At 40.1% G+C, this 22,049-nt stretch overlaps 1 protein-coding gene across 1 annotated transcript in view; it reads right to left on the bottom strand.

Annotated features, from left to right (window-relative positions):
- The window catches only part of ARHGEF28 (Rho guanine nucleotide exchange factor 28), a 119,614-nt gene that overhangs the window by 15,683 nt on the left and 81,882 nt on the right, over positions 1-22,049 (bottom strand). Inside the window, exons 24-27 of the mRNA XM_049649633.1 lie at positions 19,164-19,202; positions 18,983-19,030; positions 13,933-14,421; positions 12,318-12,618 (exon numbers count right to left, since the gene is read on the bottom strand). Of these exons, the coding sequence (XP_049505590.1) occupies positions 12,318-12,618; positions 13,933-14,421; positions 18,983-19,030; positions 19,164-19,202 (877 nt within the window). The remainder of the gene's footprint in view (positions 1-12,317; positions 12,619-13,932; positions 14,422-18,982; positions 19,031-19,163; positions 19,203-22,049) is intronic.

Genomic DNA, 22,049 nt, shown 5'->3' with positions numbered 1-22,049 from the left:
TTTAATTGTGGGTGAGTGTGACTCAATCCTAAGTAGTAGGTAAGAGATTGACTCTGACAAACATATCTGCAATATTTATCTATTAATATATCTGTATCTCTTATCTGACAAGCATAAAGGGAAAATATTTCAATTTACTAGCAATACCATTTGCAAAAATCCTTCCATACTCTTACCAGGAAGAATGACAACTTCTCAGAGGAGAGGAATTTTAATGTGGTTTTTCCCAATACTTCCTTTGCTCTCAGGCTCACACAGTTCAGTTTCATGCTTTCTCCATTGATTAAAGCATCTCAGAGCAGCGGAGGCTCACAAAAGATGAATTTAGTACCTGATATTTAACAATGCATTACCCTCAGGCTATTTGATCAGCTTGAAATAACTGAAAAAAAAAAATCTTTTTTAAATGTGTGAAGACAGTTCAGTGGAGTACCCTAAAGGCAAGCTAAGAGCCACCCCCCAGCCCTGACTTCCAGGATTGCCGCTCTCTCCTTTCAAGAGTGCTGGGAGATGAGCCTGCAGTCCCCAGAGAGAGACATCAGGGTACGACTGCACTTTTTCACACTGGAGCTTGGATCCAAAATGTGGCCTCATTACTACATGCCGACTAACAGACCATCACATTTTGGCCAAAATGTTTGTTACGTTCTCTCCATCCCATCTATGTGCCAACGAAGAGGCGTTTGCATATGCAAAACTTTGGGAGCGTATTTTAGAGCTCACGCTGAACAGAAGCGCCAAGCATCTAAAAACAGAGGATGAGCTCTACTTGCCAATCTGGATAATTTCACAAATAATCAAACATAGTATAGCTTTGGGAGGAATAAATTTGTCAAGAGTCAGAAGTTTAACCTACTCATGGGAAGTAATACAGCTCTGAAAACTTCGGTTTCTTAAAAGAGGGTTCAATTTTAATCAGATGGGATATACATTAAGCTTCCATATTCTTGTTATAAGAACATCCGCAAAACAGAACCATATGGAAGCAAGTAAAGACAACACAATATGCATACATCCAAGAGTTCAGGCTTATATAATTTTAAGAATGTTTAATAGTTCCATATTTACTATGCTAAAATAAGAAGAAGAAAAAAAAAAACTCCCAGCATAGCTAAGCAGTTAACTGCAAGGGCACATCTGAAATGACAAGAATATAAGCTTAAGATCCTAAACACGCAGATTCCAGAAGCTTCTGGCAAAGTCAAGTATGTCAAGTCTCTGACTTGTAATATCACACCATCCCATCTTCTGCCATCTGCCTCTAGCAAATGTCAGCGTATTCCCAGGATGGAAACATGCGTCCTTCCTGAATCATTCCTACAAAGACTTCAAAAACACGGCCTACTGCAGTTGAACGTTATTGCCTTGAATTCATAGCCTCCTACAGTAATTCAGAAGAATCCAGAATTCCCTCATCTGAAAGACTAGTGTCTAAAGTGAATGAGGCAAACACTTCCAGACTCCTGCACTGACAGTCCAGTTAGGGCCAAACCATCTTTGAGAAGTGGGAACTACAGGAACTCACCATCTACAAGAAAGTACTGAGGCTTTCAAGGACATGTCAGAAAACACAACGTTAAAATCACCTCCCCATTTGGGGTTTTTCATGAAGAGGTCTTTGAGCTTGCAATTTCTGTTTTCTGTCGCTGGTGGATTTATGAGACTCTCAGAGTGCAATGCCCTTACTGCAGTGTTACAACATTCTGTGTGATTAATTGATTGCAAATCATTGCACAGGGTGCCAAGATCACTGGTAGGAAGCAGGTCATTAAATAAAATTAAAACTCTGCCAATGTTTTGCTTGTAAACGTTACTTCCAAAGCCTTACAGCACCATTTCTTACAAAATGGCCTCAATTCACCAGAGAAGCAGAGTGTCCTATATTTTTGGCCGATGATCCAAATATTCTGTATTTAATCCAAACATCCAGCATGTTATGTTTCAGGAAGAAAAAGCTGGAGCGTAATGAAATTTGCACAAAGAGAGCTATGGAAAAGAGTCATCATGAAAATAATTAAATTTTGCACAGCCTTACTGTGAAATTGTTCGGTGAAAGGCCCAGAGTCCTGCCCTGCATAACTGGAAACTTTGTAAGATTACATTTTTCCTTAGGTAAATCTTCAAACCAAGCATTAACATTTCAAATTAAATTGAATTAATCTCTCATCCAGAAAGAGAATGGATACTCTGGTCCCTTATCCAAGGAAACTCAACAGTGATTTATCATGGCAAATTAACATCTCCAGAGATCAAAACTCGGGCCCAGGCTTTTTTTTTTTTTTTTTTGGATTATTATTATCTGGCTCAAATCTGTGCAAAACAACAGGACAAGATGTCCCCCCTCAGCCAGCTATGTCTGGGAATTGACCATTTGAGAAAATATGGTGCCTTTCAGTTTGGACTAAAGCAAAGGGATATATTTCTTAAGATGCCACCACACTTAATTTTAAGATTGTAATGATAAATATGTGATCTTTCAGGCAATATTTTAAGTCAGACAAGTAGAAAGTCATGCCAGAGAAATTGGATCCCATTCTAGGAGTAAATTTAACTAAGCAAATACTATTTGTTTTGTCTGGGGAAATACACTGGACTGTTAAATAGGATTTAGCAAAACAAAAAGCGTTTAAGAAAGTATTTCGCTGATGTTGAGCTAACTGCCCATGTTTCATTTACTGGTGTTTGAGCTACTTTATGGTTAAAAAAGAAATACCCCAATGAACAGATAGGCTGACTAAGTTACTGATAAAATAGTTAAATGTTAAACTGTTTCTGTGCCACCTTCCTAAACAACAGCAAGGATTCATTTCTACTTGTTTAGAATAAATTAAAGCATTTTACAAAGAATACATTTTCACTTTTTCAGTTTTCATTTGCTACCCAAGGCTGGATGGGACTATACATAATGTTCTAAATGGAAAAAAAAACCTCACAAAGAAAGATGCTCTAGAGTTGTACAATCTGTTAAATAGGACTGTACATCAGTAAACAAATTCATTTCAACATTAGTAAGGAAGAAAAGTCGATAACTCTTAAAGTTTGTTGCCTAGAATCCAAGTCATGTATTAAAGGCAAGGAGCAAGCATACAGTTGTCCTGACATCTAATATACACCTGTCTTACACGTTTTGAAACTCAGTGCATCCAGTTAGCTGGCCAGATACTCATCTAACTCTGTCTTTTCTCAACCTCTTCCAATGTCTCAGTAGAGTCCAGCTGTGTGGCTCAAGCTCACAGTCTCCATCACTTCTGCTAAAGAGTACGGGCCTTAACTCCTTCATTCAGGTCGTAAATATTTATCAAATGTTCATTATATGCCAAACCGTGTGCTTGGTGCTTCTGATAGAGCATTTAACAAAGGAGACACATGTAGTTCCCCAACCCCATGAAGCTCATTCTATACTGGAGCAGACAGACATTAAATTATTACACATGTAATTAATTCAAATTATGATGAGTGCTAATAAGAGGTACTTCCTGGTAATTCTGAACCTTGATTTTTATCAGTTTATCCAGGACTAATAAGAACAAGTTGATTCAGAGTAACCAAACTCAAAAGGAGATTAAGATCATAAGCCGAAGCCCTATTTTTAAATTTTAAAGTGAGGAATGATTCAAACCAAAATACTGTTGGCCGTTCTCAACACTTCTTTCTAGTAGAAAAACCTACTCAGGGAACTCAAGTACAAGATTTCCGGGGCACATACTGACATGATGCAACCAATTAGGGTTGGATATTCTGTAGCTATGGCAGCTCTGTATCCCAAATGGAGATTTTTCAGTCTTGTTGCCAGAGTTATTTCTTTCAGTTGGTTCTGGAAACACAGCTGACTGATGTAAATTCTTCCTCTACAGAAAAGAACAAAGGGAAGCTAAACGCTTGGCTGTTGAGACTACCTCGCAGGATAGTTCTGGTGACATGTAACAAACACCTCCTCTCAGACTGATACAGAAACACGGTTACCCTTAATAAGTGATTTCCATTCTGAGTTTTAAAAAAGTTCCCCAATTTAGGTATTTTTTGTTCACAATCTAAATCTTACTGGGGGGCACCTGGGTGGCTCAGTTGGTTCAGCATCTGACTTTTTTTTTTTAATGTTTATTCATTTTTGAAATGGGAGAGAAGGGAAGAGAGAGGGAGACAGAGGATCTGAAGCAGGCTCTGCACTGACAGCAGGGAGCCCAATGCAGGGCTCAAACTCACAAACCATGAGATCATGATCTGAGACGAAGTCAGACGCTTAGCTGACTGAGCCACCCAGGCACCCCAAGTATCTGACTCTTGATTTTGGATTAGGTTATGATCCCAGTATTATGGGATTAAGCCCTGTGTTGGGCTTCATGCTGAGCACAGAGTGTGCTTGAGATTCTCCCTCTGTCTCTCTCCCCTCTCCCTTCTGCCCCTCTTCCTCAGTCGCACTTGTTCTCTAAAAAACAAAAAACAAAACAAAAACAATTATGGGGCACCTGGGCAGGTCAGTCAGTTAAGCGGCCGACTTCAGCTCAGGTCATGATCTCACGGTTCGTGAGTTTGAGCCCCATGTAGGGCTCTGCTTTGAAAGCTCTGAGTCTGGAGCCTGCTTCGGATTCTGTGTCTTCCTCCTTCTCTGCCCATCCCCTGCTCACGCAGTCTCTCAAAACTGAATAGACATTAAAAAAAATTTTAATTAAAAAAAATAAAGAAAAACTAATAAATCTTATTGGCTTTAGTGACATTTAGGAAACAGCACACCAGCCCTGAATCACAATCAGAACTATTTCCAGAAGGTAGGAAGGAAGCAGATACTCTTCAGATCCCAAGACATGCCACGCCTTTTTTTCCCCTTTAGTTCTGTTAACACTTCCTTCCAATTTGTACAGATGGGAAACAAAGGCTTAGAAATCATGTAGCCATAGGAATGAGAGTTACTGTTTCAACTGAGGTTCTTGAACATCATGCCCAGCACACCAGGGAAAGGGTACAGGCTGGCTGCTCTGCAATCACCTAAGGAGAATTTAGATACACCAATGTGTAGCCTCACCCATGTCCTACCAAATGAGAATCTTTGAACAGAGGGATTCATACTTTTATTGCATTTTTTCAGAAACCATGAGGCACAGTCAGCTATAGTAACCATGGTTTCAGCAACCAATCCCACCTATGACACCTTACTTCTCCAAATGTAGCCTCATAGTTAGAGGATAGCCCTCCATGACATAATAATAGGAATGTGAATCTGAGGTCAGGACAGTAGGGGGCTGCGGGGAGTCTCTCCAACTTTTAAGCCACCAGCCTTACACTCCAACCGTTCAACTCTATCTTTCTAAATTCATCTTTTCACAGAGACTCAACAAAAAGTAACAGACAAAAGTCGCCTTATTTGAAAAACAGCGACATTAACTGTCACAAGACTGCTGTAAAGAACAAATAAGACCATGAATTCAAATGTTTTTAAGTGGCATGAAGTGCCATATTACATTATTAATTCAACCACAAGTGAATTGAGATGGAATTCCAAAATGAGGAGTATAACCTTTTCAACTGAAGTGGATTAAAAAAAAAAAAACTTACTTTTATAAATAAACTTTTACTGGAACACAGCTAATCTCATTCTTTACACATTGTCTGTGGCTGCTTCTGAGCTACCATGGCAGAGCTGACCATATGCGACAAAGACCTGATATCCCGGAAAGACAGAAACATTCACTACGTTGTCCTTTAAGAAAAAGTTTGCCACCTACTGAGCCAGATGGTCATATTCTTCTTAGGCAGACATAAATTAACAGTCCTCAGCTGAACACTTCACATTTGAAGCAAGCCCTACCAAATGGAACCTCCATTGCAAGACAGACAGAGGGGTGATAACAGGAGTCCCAAATTCTGATCTGTGGAAGGGAAACCTTTCCTAGTTTTGGATCACTGTCTCATGACTCAATGAGACTGACAGGACCACCGCTTATCCTTCAGGTATGTTAAATACATGAACGGTTTCAAACTTCCCTTCCAAACCCAACCCTTAATCACTGTGAAAATAAAGCCACACTGTACTGGAAAGGTAAAATGTGTAGACCATAGACGACATTTATGTTGATATGTACACTTATGTCTCTATTTACATGGAAGTATTTTTTTTTTCGTGTTTTAAGCTAAGGATGACCCAAGGCTAGGCCTAACCTCTGGAATCATTCATACCGAGTGGACTCACTTCAGCAGCTTGTTGAAACCAAATTGGAACCCAGGGTGGGAATGAACACGCAGCCACATGGCTGGCTGGCTGCCTCTGAATCCACCCACCTGCTGTTTTACTCTCCTGCTGTGTACTGGGCTCTACGTGCTAAGGCGGGATGGCCTTGGCCCAGTTGGCTCACACAGCCAACCTTCCCCCAGAGAACTATGCAATCAGGAAGTTGGCAGTCAGCACCGGGGGCTCACCAGGCTCTACAAGCAAATGGCATGTTTCCCTTTCCTGGTACAAAATCTGCAAAAGGAGAAAGTCAATCATCTACACTTGTCAGTGAGAAACATTAAAATTAAGCCTCTGAGTCCAATTCTTTATAGTCTTGCCATGGCGTGGATTACCAAGAGCAAGTAATACTGTGATTTCCTTTAAAATGTTCCCAAAGTGATAGTCAAAATTCCACAGGAAAAAGAGTTGCCCAGTGACTTCCCAGTGTTGACTTCTATAAACTCCCATAGATCTATCTAGACAATAAGTTGATGTCATAATGAATGTTCTCAACCCTTCTATTTTTGGTTCATTTAAGCAACTCAAAATAAAAGCATTTACTATCCCTCTCATTCGGAGAGAGAGCTCAAAATTCCCAAAGCTCCTTAATTAGGACCTTTGTTTGGAAATATGGTCCAACGAATCTACAGACTCAGTATTTTCTGACCCACTTTCTATGTGTTGACGTCCAAGATTGATAATACATCAATAAGCAGATATAGATTATTTAGCACAATTTTCCAAGTTCAATTCACTCCCCCAACCAAGTAAATAAGGCTCACAATGTAGTTAAATTATAGTTCAACTCTGGTACGTTAAAAAAAATTAAAAGCCTTCACGATACCTACAACTATTGCCATGAGAAAAACAATGATTTTACCCTGTGTTAAGGGCTGAACTGTATTTCCCACCTCCAAACTCACATACTCAACTCCTAACCCCCATTACCTCATAATATATTTGGAGATAGAGCTTTCAAAGAGGTAAGCGAGGTCATCAGCATGACCTAGGTGATTGGTCATCACCTAAACCAATATTACTGGTGTCCTTAAAAGAGGAGGAGATTAGGACACAGACATGCATGGGAACAAACCAAAGCAAAGACACAGGAGGAGGACAGCACTCTAGAAGGCCAGGAGAGATGCCCTCAGCAAAACGAACCCTGTCAACATCTCCATCTCAGACTGGCAGCACTAGAAACACGACCACGAAGAAATCAGTTTCTGTTGTTTAAGCCTCCCTGTCTGGTACTTTATTATACCAGCCCTAGCAAACTAATACACCCCTCCTTTCAAATACACCTTGGTCCTTGAAGTTTATACTCTCCATTGCCAATTTCACTTTTTTTGAGAAACTGCCTGAAGGTCGTTGGCCAACCTTCTTTCCACACAGATTACACAAATAGGGTGTGCATTTCTGAATTAGGGGTTATTTTAAAAACATGAGAAATTATCATACACTCACTTCTTAAAAACTGTTACCTAAATACTAACTACAGTTTAGCTTTTTATTTGGAAATTTTTCTGTTTTCTTTCCTTATGTAAAAAACACACCAATGAAAGTTTAACACAGCTGTATTAAAAACAACATTGTCAAGATGAAATATTCTGAATACAATGCTTTGAATTTTTATAATACTTTGATGGGCACCAAATCCTAATGTGTAATAAAGGGAAACACTCTTTTGGAATCCAAATTTAATAAAATTATTCTTCTTCCAATAGCAACATGACTAATGCATAAAATTTGGCTCTTGATTTAAATTTTATCATGTGCATGGCAAAACCATAATGCTTTAACTATATTGAAAAGAAACTTTCCAGGCAATCTCGAAATAGTGAGGTACAGATAAAAATATAACTGAAAAGGGAGACTAAGAAGATTTCATACTAATTTCCATACCATAGAGTGTTTTGCCTGGTATTTAATGAAAAAAAAATCAAATGTAAAGTAATAGAGACACCAAATAGTTCTAGAATTCTAAAGGTAAGAGGCAAAAAAAAAAAAAAAAGAAAAAAAAATCACAGAAATAAATTATCTGTTTTGCCTTTAAGAAGAATAGTAAAGTTGAGCATTTCATGGGTCCAATTACACAGCACTTGTCCTACGGGGACTATATTGTTTAAAGAAATTCAAATTTTCTGTAGTCTTATAGTCTTCTAGTAGTTTGTGTCCCTGAGTACAGATTAAGTTCTTAAAACAAACATCTCTTCCACCATAAATAAAATCAAACTCCAGTTTGGATTCAATATTCAAATACCCAAGAATTGTGTTCACGAAAACAACTTCCAAAATTGGAGAGTAGAGTTCTTTAAGGTGCTGACTTAAAAAATATTTACAAATAACATGGAGTTATTATTATTTTTTAATGTTTGTTTATTTTGAGAGACAGAAGGAGAACACGAGCAAAGGAAGGGCAGAGAGAGAAAGGATCCCAAGCAGGCTCCACACACAGCACAGAGCACAACACGGGGCTCGATCTCATGACCTTGAGATCACGACCTGAACAGTATCAAGAGTTGGATGTTTAACCGACTGAGCCACCCAGGTGCCCCAACATGGAGTTTTTATTATGTAACATTAGAGAAACAAATGCTCTTTAAGAAAATGTGTTTTATCTGAGGGTTGATGGGGGGTGGGAGGGAGGGGAGGGTGGGTGATGGGTATTGAGGAGGGCACCTTTAGGGATGAGCACTGGGTGTTGTATGGAAACCAATTTGACAATATACTTCATATATTGGGAAAAAAAATAAAATAAAATAAAATAAAATAAAATAAAATAAAATAAAATAAAACTAGAAAAAAAAAAAGAAAATGTGTTTTATGGGAAAACAGTGAAGCTGAAGGGTATTTATGGTATCTGAAGATGCTCAGAATCCATGCAAGCACTGGCCACCACAATCCCAAATATCTAGAAACATTTTCCAAATGGTAATGCTAAAAAGGAAGGAAGGAGAAGAAAACCACCACCACAACTGGCTGTAATTGTGAACATCCTGCCAGGCATTACGGCAACATTTATTCCACTTCTACTCCAACTTCTATAAAAAGTACAATTCAAAACAGCTTTCTAGAAATTAACAATGTGCAGTGTAATGGTGAAGAGCATGGGCTCCAGAGCCAGTCTTCTTGGGCTCCATCTGGGGCTCTACCATTCACCAGCTGTGGGACCAAGTCACTATACCTCAGGTCCTCCTCCCAAATGGAGATAAGAACAGAGGCATCTCAGTGGACTGTTGCATTAAATGATTTCTCCATGGAGAACCGTAGTCCAGTCCTTGAAATGCGGTGTCATATAATTGGTGGTGGAGGGGGGCGCCTGGGTGGCGCAGTCGGTTAAGCGTCCGACTTCAGCCAGGTCACGATCTCGCGGTCCGTGAGTTCGAGCCCCGCGTCAGGCTCTGGGCTGATGGCTCGGAGCCTGGAGCCTGTTTCCGATTCTGTGTCTCCCTCTCTCTCTGCCCCTCCCCCGTTCATGCTCTGTCTCTCTCTGTCCCAAAAATAAATAAAAAATGTTGAAAAAAAAAATTTAAAAAAAAATAAAATAAAATAATTGGTGGTGGAGGCAAGTGGTGGAAGGGTAGTTCAAAATCCAATTACAACCAGAGCACGATAAAGTGGCCGGTGAAACTGAACTGAACAAACCGATGAAAATTCCCATCTACGGGACGTCTAAACACATGCAAGAATTTAATTGACACACAACTTTTTCCGTCCGGCTTACTGTGCTAGAAATTCACATTTCCGCTCATCTGAGCTGATCATATGGACACGATATCGGAGCACACAAAAGAGCAAACCGTTCTTTAAGTAGGTGTCTTAATACGGCTGACCTTAAAGCCTAAGGGTAAAATCCTCAGCACGGCATTAATGAAACATGGCTAAATGCACATTTAACAAACACATCAGCCAAGAGCATTAGAGGCAAATGTTCATCAGGATATCGTGAGCCACAGGTCCTCAGTGGTGGTCACTGAATGACCACTAACCCAGAGATTCAGCGGCAAAATGTGCCAGGGAACGCTGACGCTGCCTCGTCCTTAATTCGGGCACCGGACTGGGATTCTCTCCATCCGTACATCCTGGGCCCGCCTCCGCCTCTGCCAGCCCAGAGCCTCCCCCTTGCCCCACCCCAGGGTGCGGGAGTCAGGCGAGAGCACCATGGGCAGCTTATTTTGTGCTACTTTCAAATTTAAAAGCTGTGAAAGCTTGAGAGTGGTTGGAACCATTTTATCTGGCCCTGACAACCCTCTTAAGAACGTATATCCAATTTTCATTCCACTTCTCTATCATCTCCTAATCTCTTCCCCGTCTCTCCTCCAGAAAGTGCTTATCGCGTTTACCTAAACAAATATAAACAGGGTTGTTGTTTTTTTTTTTTTGACTAGTTGCAAAACTCTAGTGATTAACAGCACACATTGCATTCTGATCTAATCCCTACTTACACACACACCAGGATGTTCCTGAGAGATTCAGGCCAAGGTTGATTTTCCTCTCTTTTGCCAATGTCCTCGGTGTCCTTGGCCTACGCCGGACACACGATAAATGAAGCATAAGTACATTTTCTCAGCATTTCCCTCAGCTATCTCTAATTTCTTACATGTGGAGAGGCTGGTTTTGGATATAATCACTGTTTATTTCCTTAGTACATTTTCTATCTCCTGCAAGGGTGCTGCCAAATGTTTAAAAGCTTCATCCTTTGAAGCACAAGTCAAAAGAAAAAGATGGGAGCTATACAAAAAGAGAGAGATGCTGCTTTTAAACAAAAGCTGAATGTGGTTTAACTCACACTGAGTTTTTGAATTATACCAAAGCCGGTATGCGAAACCACACTGCCAACAACATTAAAAACACTGTCAAAAGCAACTTAATGAATCAACACAGCAAAGCAACGGTCACCTAGAGAAAGCATTCTTCAACGGGGTCTCCACAATACTAAAGTTGCAAGATAATAAAGGGGTCACGTTCTCTAAATTCTACCTATTTAAAAAAAATCTCAATGAACCATTCCATTTTATTTGTTTTTATTCAAAGGATGTTTGAAATGAAGCTTCAAAGAAGGATTTCATTCTCTCCTACACACTGACAAGAAATCAGAATGTTACAGCAGTCACGAAATAAGGCAAATTATCATCCACTATTAAAAATTCACAACTTTTGGATCCGTCACCTATCAGCTCTCAGGCAGTGTTGGAATTGTCACTCTCTAGTTCAGAGAGGCTGAGTACCTTCGAAACTTTCCTTCGCTGAGAAATTATCCCACTACCAAACTAAGAATATATATAAAGTATAGAAACAAATCTGTGTCAAGTTCTGAAGATCTCTACACTATTGCTTGTTTTATGTTTCTGAAAGATTTTGCTGTCAGTGATTTATTTCACATCCATGTGGCCAGCCATTTGTTTATTCTATTGCGTGCCATCTGTTTTTCAGTAGAGAGGTTTCAAGTTCTTCTCATTCCCTACTTCATATCCCCTAGAAAACAATTTATAATAGACATAGATTTAAATCACTTGGATTCATGTGGAGTTGGTAACTGGAGCTGCCTTTCATTTATATTTGGCAAATGCTTTAATGGGATTAGCAAATTGTGTTATTATGAGGTACTTATGGAGACACAACACTTTTTTTTTTTTTTAACAATGACAAATGATGTTAACAGTTTCATTTTGAGGTGTTTAATAGCAGGAGAGATTTCACTAACGTTACAGGAAATTGCCCTGATAGGCCATAAAGTCCTAACACAAACCCTGTCTATATCTTTTATTTCTGAGAGCCGAGTATGAGTATCGGGACGTGGTAGGGTCTACAGTGAGGAATAACTTTACCTTAAAAGTGAAGCAACTTGGTATCTATCATTTAACCCACAGATCTGAAAACACTGTCTGGTTCTTACACCTTGGTGACATCCTCAAAGCCCTCTAACCATGTTCCGACTTGGCTAGAAGATGGCCCAGACTTCACCAAAAAGAAGTTTATGCCACAAACTCCAGCTCATCAGAACCAGTTTATTCCCTTTCTAGGGCTCGCTTTGATTCACTCTGAAGAAGAGCCAACCATTCAAACAGCTTCTTGCTGAAACTATACAGATGATGTTTAAAGCATTAATTACCATTTGTACAAGAATCCTTGCTGCTTTGGTGGAGAGGGGGTATCTGATGACAGGACCCAGCAGCTGTCCACAGTTCATGGTTGACATCCAAGGGCTGAGAAACGTCCAGGTGGAGGTCTACTTGATTTTCACTAGTCCTTACCAAATCCGAATTAGATATATTCTGGGGATAAGTGGCATCCTGATGGACACCCGATGGAGTCGATTTGTTGTAAGTGTTAAGTGACATTTGTACTAAAGCTTCATTAATGAAGAATGAATTTTCATGACACAAACTCTCGGATCGATTAAGTTCCATTACCTGTGTAAGAAAATGCAAAAAAGTACAATAATTTCTCCAGCAATTTGTGCACATTTCGTAAAGTATTTATTTCTAATAGTTCTAGCCATCAAGATTTTAATAAGAGCATTAGACCTCCTCCCACCCCCTTTTAATGAGCTCGGACCAAAACTTCAACTCGCCGTGTCCAGCCTATCTTTAAAAACAAAACAAAAGCAAAAAACAAACAAAAGAACCTAGCAGGCATGCTACCACTTTCAGAGAGCACAACATTTTTCAATTTGGCTAAATAAATTGTTGAAAATACATGCACATACGCGAGGTATTTGCCATGAATGTAATTCAGCCAACTCGAAAGGAAAATCATATGCATCACAGATCTTTCTTATAATCTTATCACGTTTTACAACTTTATGCACTATCGGTAAAAAGTATTTATGTGCACAGAGTGCAGCAAATTCCCGGAACAAGGGGCACTGTCAAACATGAGTAGAAGGTGTATGAATGGAAGACCATCTTTAAAAAGATTTTATATCCGGCCCAGCCACTAATTAGCATACTCATGTTAACTATTAGTGAAACAAACAGGTTTCAAATTTAATACGTCAATGTACAAAACAATAAAATTAGAGTAACAGTAATTCATACCTGCTGAATTCAGTACCCAAAGATGCACATTAACAGCTAATTAATCCGCTAAAAGGTATATCTATATAAAACTCTGAAGGCGCGATCAAGAAAAGAGGTCTTTCAAGTACAGGAAAGGCAGCATGCTCACGGTGAGCATGCCTTAGGACAAACCTTGCCTTCCTGGAAGACTTGTTTCTGTGTTTCTTCCCTTGCATAAGGGCATCACAGGGTACAACGAGCCCTTGATCCAAATAAGACCTAGGTTTTTCAAATTTCTGTAGCGTGAGCCAAGATTTCTATGCCTGTCTCCCTAAAAGTTCTTCATTTCTTTTTTTTTTAATATTTTTTTTAAAGTTTATTCGTTTTTGAGAGACAGAGTGTGAGCGAGGGAGGGGCAGTGAGCGAGGGAGAAGAGTCTGAAGCAGGTTCCAGGCTCTGAGCTGTTGGCGCAGAGCCCGACGAGGGGCTTGAACACATGAACCGTGAGATCGTGACCTGAGCTGAAGTCCCACGCTTAACTGACCGGGACACCCAGGCACCAGGTTCCTCATTTCTGCTACCTATAGATTAATTCTTGTGAGCTCTTAACGCCACAGCAAAACGGCAGACACCGGATCCGGTCAATGTCGCAGGAATGACCACGACTGAACCTGTCTTTGAGAAGCTGCCTTACACACCAATTCCACAAGCACGGAAGGCCCGTACCTCTGTGCTTCCTGGAGAAAATGCTGCGGGAAGGCTACTCTGCCGACTGTGTTTCCAGCCACACAGCAGGCTCTGCTGGACCCGCATCCTCTCCCTCTCCCTCTCCACCAGGCGCTGGCCCTCCCTCAGCCGCTCCAGGTTCTGCTGGTACTCCTGGAGCTGCTGGTCCAGCTCCCCGCGGTTCCTCAGCAGCAGCTCCTCCTGGGACTGGCACTCCCTCTCGCGCTCCCACAGCCGGCTCGCCTTGGCCTCCTGCTCCCGCTGCTGCTGGTCGCACCTGCGGTGCCAGCGCCGCTGATCCTGCTGGAACTCGTACTGGAGCTTGTGGATGTTGGCCAGCTCTTCCCGCTGCTTCTCCAGGTGGCGGGCCTTCTCCTGGTCCTGAAAGAGCGGGCCCCCTCGAAAAGACGGGCCTGGGGAGAGGCTCTCCTGTTGCCGGAGAACCAGCTTGTGGACCTGGATGTGGCTATCCTGAATGGTCAAGGCTGCCTGTCAGAGCAGGGGAGAGGAAAACGGTCATGGCTTCTGCGGGCTTGGGCTTTGGGTGGGAACTACCTCTAGACACAAAAAGCACAACCAAATTATTTCCCCTTAATGTTCTGTCCTTTTTCTAAGTTATCTTCAAAGACTGACCTTAACCTTCCAAATATGCTTATCCACATTGCCTAGCAGTACCATTTGGGAATATACAAAAGAAAAAAAAAGCACAAAAGCAATACTCATCCCTTCTTTTGGAAATGTGGTTTGTTGCTGGCTATTTGGTAATATTTAAGCAAGTCTTTTGAATAAGAATTCAGTACATAAATTCACAAGACTGCATTCCTGCTCTATGTCTCATTCTCTGAGGTCTCTCCACTCAATAATTCATGAGAATTTAAGATTCTATATAAACCTGGTAGTACCCTTTGAGTCCCAAACCAGAAATTACTTAAGCTACATTACATACATGAAAACATAAAAATAAAAGTCAACCACTTGGAGACTTTTGGTAAATAATCTTTTTATAACATAATGCCCGAGAACAGCCGTTAATTTCATATTTAGGAGATACGTAAGTGGTAAAGCTATCTCGTTACTGTTATTTCTTTGTATTATAGCAGGAAGGTCATACGTAAAGTCCTAAGCTGAAATTCATTTGTTTAATAGATTGCTAACAGGAGGCTGGAATGATTAAGGGAACATAGATACTCTAAAGCCCAGAGGACATTACCAACCAGATTAAAAAAACATTTGGAGTTACGGTATCTGCCTATGAAAAGTTTGGCAGCATTCACAGGAAATAATTGCCAAGATTTGGAAGGATTCCACAAAACCAAAAAAGAAAGAAAGAAAGAAAAAAACAACTCAGTGAATGCCCTTGGAAGCTTTTAATTTTAAAAGTTCCCATTTAAAGCACAAAGAAGCACAAAAGGGACAAATTGAAAATGGCCACATACTGGGTATGTATGTGTGTTTTGACTCATTATGAGAAATTATTAGTCTCCTAGGAATAAATTCACATTTTTCTTTCCTAAGAATTTTGAAAACTGCCCACGTAACAGATGCTGGTAAGATGGGGATTTGACTAGTAGTTCTTCGTAAGATCAACAATTCCCTGCACTTTTGAAGGTTAAAGAACTCACGTAAATTTTAAATTGGCACTTGTCTTGAAATAAGATTCAAAAATGTACTTGCTGGGGCCTTCTGAAATAAAATTCATGTTTTTAACTTTGAAAACTTAAACAATTCCAAAATTGGCATGAATATTTAAGATCTTTAAGAAGTTATTAAAAAGAGAACGATTATCATTGAGAATAGTAATTACTTTATCTTTAAATATGAAATAATTAGCACATAAATAAGAAACCATTCAGGATTCTGCTGACTTAGTTCAACTGTAGACTGTACGTTTATTAATTCTAATAAATTTCAAGGGCATCAGTATAGGAAAACAAACGAACATCCAGTATTTTATATGCCCAAACTACCATAGGAAAGTACAGTGCTCATGAAAAGTTTACACCAGGCTAGTTAAGGGCTACCATGAAGCATTCCTCACATCTACTTAGCATTTGAGATGAGACCACTCTCGTCTCTAGCATGCAGGTGGAATGTGGAGAATGGATATTCATTTTCACACGTACAGTTGACCCTTACATTTGGCAAAGAGAACAGCACTTGCTTTCAAATTTAGGAAAATTCCCAATTTACTCTCTCAACTTTTCTTTGTCTTCTCCCTTCCACCTTCCCCATACCTTATCTCCAGCTCTGCTCTCCTAATATAGGGATCAAGTTTCATTTTCATCTGATTTGAAAATGCTCACGTAAAAATTTCAATCATATGTAAGAGATACAGCTTCACAAGAGATGAACGCTCCATGAATAGAAATCTTTCAGGGCCACATCCTCAAACAAGCTCAAAAGCTGAGGTTAAGAGAAGACACTGGAGAATTCAATACCTCCCTTCAATCTCATGTGGTGCAAACATCAGGTCATTTAGGTCAGCTTTTCTGAACGTTGAACCCACACAGGGTCCCATGCAAGGTTGACAAGAAGACCAGTGACCTGTCAGTGTCTTCATCAGGCAACACAAGCTGGGATACTCAGTGTTTCATCTCCCAAAAGTTAATGAACTATCCTCAAACTATATCCATTTTCCCGTTAAAATATAAAAGGGACGTTTGTTTTACATGATCAATCAACTCAAAGACCAGCTATCCCAGACCAGCATATTTAATGTCAGATGCCAAAGGTACTCCCACTACATCTTGAACAGCACAAGGATGCTTGCTATTGCCACAGTTACTTAATACATTTCCAGAAGACAAAGCATAAGCCAAGAAAATAAAATGATGTAAGTACTGAAGAATAACCATAATATCATTACTTTCAAATTTTAACTTTCTACCTGGAGTATTCTAAAGAATAGAACTGTTGAAACAAAAACATCTTCCTTTTATCTAAAATAAGAGATGACTAACAGCATTTTCCCTAAGAGGACACTAATTACTGCAGAGGTGACAATTCTACCCAAATTCATTCATCAATAGGAAATTTTAATTAATCAGTCCTGGTACAAGGGTAAGAAACTTGCCAGAGTGAGTCAAATCTCTTATGAAAGAATACATAGATGAGTAAAGAAAAGAACAAGAAGAGACCATCACCATAATATATTCAAATAGAATCCAAAATTTTAATTATTAAGGTGGTGCTACCAGAACAATAGATACATGATCAATAAGACATAAAAGAAGTCTTGATGCAGTCAAAATACATGTCAGAAAACATTAAATGGAGCATGACTTTACACTTTTTTCTGGTGAAAACTTACAGTCATACTTAACTTTTTTCTTTTTAGAGAGAGAGAGAGAGACAGGGCAAAAGTGAGCAAGGGGCAGAGAGAGAGAGAGAGAGAGAGAGAGAGAGAGAGAGAACACCCTATAAGGGGCAGACAACGAGAGAGAAGTGAGGCTCATCCAGGGCTCAGGTTTTTACCTGAAGCGGGACTTGTGTTCACCCGATGTGGTGGGACTCCAACTCACAAACTGTGAGATTGTGACCTGAGCCAAAGTCAGATGCTTAATGACTGAGCCACCCTGGCACCCAACTTTATTTTCTATTAATATTCAACAGGTAAAAGATACGAAGCATGAATGGCTACTAAACCAGTGGCCGGGGGGAGTTTAGTTTCAACAGTAATCAAAGAAATGAAAATTAAGATCATCAGACACCTTGACCTATTTTTAAACTGAGGAGAAGGAGAGAGGGTGTGTTGATAGGATTATTTGGGTAATACCTATTAAAAACCTAAAAAAAATAATTTTAGCCATTTATCCTAAAGAAACATGCAGCTATGTTAAGAGGTTAATATACAAGAATATCTAACAGACTTCCTACAGCAGTATAGCTATGAAGAATCGGACAAATTCTGGGGTGCATGGGTGGCTCAGCTGGTTATGCATCAGACTTTTCATTTCGGCTCTGGTCATGCTTTTGCAGTTCGTGAGTCCAAGCCCCGCATCGGGCTCTGCACTGATGGTGTAGACACTGACAAGTGCCTGCTTGGGATTCTCTCTCTGCCCCTCCCCTGCTCACCTTGTTTCCCTCTCTCTCTCTCTCAAAATAATAAACTTTAAAAGCTAATAATAATAAAAAGAACTGGACAAATTCCATAGACTTGAATATTATACAGCCACTAAATACTGTGCTACAGAGTAAGAGCTGAACATGTAGCAAGGTACATGTTATGGAAGAGTATGTATCAAATAATTTTTAAAAACTAGAGGGATATACACCAATGTAACAAGGATAATTCTCTCTATAGAATCACAAGCCATTTTATTTACTTACATCCTCAAATTTTTCTTCCAATTTATCCATGACGCTAACATTGCTTTTATATCATCAAAATGCTTTTAATCATAAATTGAGCAATCAGATGTATTTGGCCTTTCTTGTGCATGACCTAAGGGATCATCCAACCCCATAATCCTCAATGCAAGCATTTTTTGTGCCTGCCTTTCCTGGAAAGACAGTGAGCCATTCGACAATAGGCCTTGTGGTTCATCTGCCTTTGTGTGCTCAGCCCTTAGCGCAGCGCCAAGCAGAGAGAAGGCACTCAATAAATGCTGGGGGGATGAACAAACTAACGAATGAAGGAGCACATGAATTATTTAAGTGCTCAAAAGGCCCAAGTCCACATGTGGAAGTGAAAAAAGTTTAGGTGTGAATTTAAGTTTTCACCAGAAAATGTGAAGTCATGCTACACTCACCTAAGAGTTTCACTGTAAGTTTCAGGCCAGGTCACAGTCATCAATATTTTTTAAAGATATGAACCGTTTTATGCTTTCAGAGAAGAATGTTACAAAAAGTAGTGGTGTTGCCTTGTGATTACAAAACCAGGTGAAGTTCAATGCAACTAGAGGAATTACACTTCGGGAATTGGCATTCTTTTAAGATCATTGACTGCCTCTCGTATGTTCTAATTTGTAATGGCCGGGAGTCATCAAATAAAATGAATTGCATTAAGAGAAAACATTCACAAGGTCAAAGAATAGAGGAGCACAGTTACCTGAAGGCTATATAAGAGCCGGGTTAAATTCTGTATCGCTTGTATAATCTGGAAAATAAGATCGTGAAAGTCAAATTCTTGAAAAAGCATTCGTTATCCAAAAATAACAAGAGGATGAGGATATATTTCAGGTATGCTGAATAGGTATATTTCAGGTATATTTCAGGTAAGGTCAGCTTACCTCTGACTGTGAAGAACCTGGGAAACTTCTATATTCCACCTAAAATATGTAAAGAACAAGAAAATGAAATCGCACTTTTGAAAAGCTACACTTAGTGTTCCAAAATGTATGACCTCAGGTAAATCACTTCACTCCCTCAAAAGTCTTCTATGATGACCCTCTTTCCTTGCCAGAAATCAAAGCCTACAGAATTAAACAACCGCTCAGCGAGAGCCCCATTTGTGCAAACTCTGTATGTGACATACATGGTAACTTCCCCCAAACATCTCCTTAAACAACAAGGGATGACAGCTGGTAAGTTCTGTACTCTCTCCATAAGTGATGATATTTACCTTGTGGACACCACACTGTCACGTGAGCTCTCGGTGCCCAGGCTGAAGCTGGCCCTCAGACCAGGCTGGCTCCCTGCATTCTGGAGGCCAGATTTGGAAGCTAGAGAACATCACTCCTGACTTCTTGCTCCCTATATCCATGTTTAAGATTCACAAAGCCAAGACAGTCAATGGTTGGGAGAGGAAATCAGACTCAGAGGTGGCTCAAGAATGAGCACCTAGCTGGCCGGCTCCAGATCCTACTCTGAGTTCACTGGAACCGTCTGGGATTGCCTTAGTAAACGCACTAACAGCAGAGGTCATCAGTGAGGCTGGAGACCATCTGCTCCTGGGGGATGGGTTCTATGTCTCATTGTCTCTCTAATGCACACATTAGAGACACATGTAGGTAGTAAGGATTTCCAGTTTCCAGAATTGAACTGAACAATTGTCTGTTCAGGTATTGTCCGTCTTCTCTCACTAGGATGTAAGGCAACAAGCAGCAGGAGTTCTTATGTGCGTTCAGTCCTGTAACTGCAAATTTAACAACGAAGCCTGGCATCTAATGGATACTCACACTGCATTCTATAAATAAATACTGAGCGCTCGCTATGTACTGCACTCTTTACGCTATAGGAGATCATCAGATTCCATGCCCACCTAGAGCCTATCTTGTATACTGCTTTCTCTTATCTGAGCAGCTTTAAATTGAAACCACAAGGAACAGTCAGCCGTGGTAATGTTCTCAGGTAACTTTGGACTTGTTAAATTCAGTTAGTTCAGGCTAGTGAAGCTTTAATGAAATAGCCACATCCCTTCTTACCCCTCTCCCACACTCTTCCCGGGCCATAAAAGATTTCATCACTAAGCATAACCTCTAATACAGGAAGGATAAGGGAGGGAAAAGGACATGAAGTTTAGAGTCATTAGACCTGTACCCAAGTCCCCTCCACCCCCGCAAATGGGCTAAAAACTCCCATTCTCTAGCAAGTTCTAGAGTTCTCTCTGCTCTTGTGGTCCTGTCCTTGCTGCACAGTCCATTGCCTTTGTAATAAGAAAATCGTACGGTATAGAATTTTTATACTCTATAAAAATCAGAAACGTAGAAATGAGTTGGATTATGCTACATGCGGTTACTTATTCCCCAGAACCACGAAGTTGGAAAGGACAGAAAGGGTCAATGTCGTATTTTTCACGGAGTCAGTCCACCACCTTGTGGTGAGTGTACAGAGTTGCAGCTGTTGAGTTACACACAGGATGCTGCACCCTTTGCAGCACCCATTTTTAAATTTCTTTCCAATTTTTGTGTTAAGCCTTACCTGATTAAGGAAGCTAATTACAACATATCCATTGCACACTTTTTTCCTACGTCTGATTTCAGGTGATTCTGCCCTATTTGTCAGTTCATTTTCTCAAATGCCTTATGAAAGTTCTTCCAGATAGGTTCATCCAACGAGGAACCTTCACACCTCATTTCACTTACCTGTGACTGCATCCTGGAAGGAAAAAAGACCTTGGGAGTGGGAGTCACCACAGGGTCCGTTCAAGAAAAAAACTATTCCTAGCTAACCAGCCCTCTTACCCTCCCTCTCTGCCTCTATGACAAAAGCAGTTGGAAGCTACAGACTGAAAAGTGAAGTCCACACTGAAAAGGAAGAAAAGCAGGAACATTTTAAGAAAAAAATAAGTCAGAAAGCTTACAGTCAGTGAAGTAAAATACTGCATTCCTTTTTTTATTTTGGCCTATGAAGATCTTTAAAACAACAACAACAACAACAACACCAAATCACAGCCATATTTTTTATGGATTTTTAAAAAAATCTTTGGACTTGAAGTCTCAGTCACATATAATATTTGTGAAAATATATAATACGTACATTAGTACACAAAGAGAGGACATCTGTCATTTTTCCACATTAGCACATATTGGTGCATGGTAATGTGCCTAATTTGAAATTAGAGAAAACTAAAACTCTCGAGCCCCAGCCAACCCTGGGGAGGCCACTCAGCACCTCCCAGATTCATATTCTTATTCCCTTTTTCTGACATCCCAGGCTCACTTGAAGGGAATAGGAAGTTTCATGATTTAATTTTTCAAAGAGTGGTATATACTACATGTAAACTGTGTCCAAAAAGGAGAGGCGTTTAGAACCAGTTTGCCCCAAGCAAAAAAATGGTGAGGTTGATTAGAAGTCTCACAAAAAAAAAAGTAGGTGACAATGTGGGCGGAGACAGGAAAACAACCCGAAATGAGAGGAAGATAAAAGAACGTGCAAGCAGCAACAGTATTTCAAGTCAAAATTCTTTCTGCCGCTTTAGTGTCCCTTGGTTGCCTAGAGACCCCGACAGATGCCAGGGGCACCTCTCAGCCAAGAGTTGCTGAGTGTAGTAGGTGAAAAGGCAGAGGTTTGCAGGGCGGAGAGCAGAAGGGAGACCAGAAGTAAGAGTGCGCAGACACACAAACAATCGAGTTTTAAAACCGTTTAATAACTTTCCAATCATTTCTTTGTTTACACCTACATGAATAGGAAGAGTGAGAACATTTTAAGAGGATTTAAGTGAGAAAGCTTAAATA

Source organism: Panthera uncia (genome assembly GCF_023721935.1).
Source record: "Panthera uncia isolate 11264 chromosome A1 unlocalized genomic scaffold, Puncia_PCG_1.0 HiC_scaffold_17, whole genome shotgun sequence".
Classification (NCBI taxonomy): Eukaryota; Metazoa; Chordata; class Mammalia; order Carnivora; family Felidae; genus Panthera; species Panthera uncia.
Note: the sequence above shows the minus strand (reverse complement) of the source record. Positions and strands in the feature narration are given on the sequence as shown.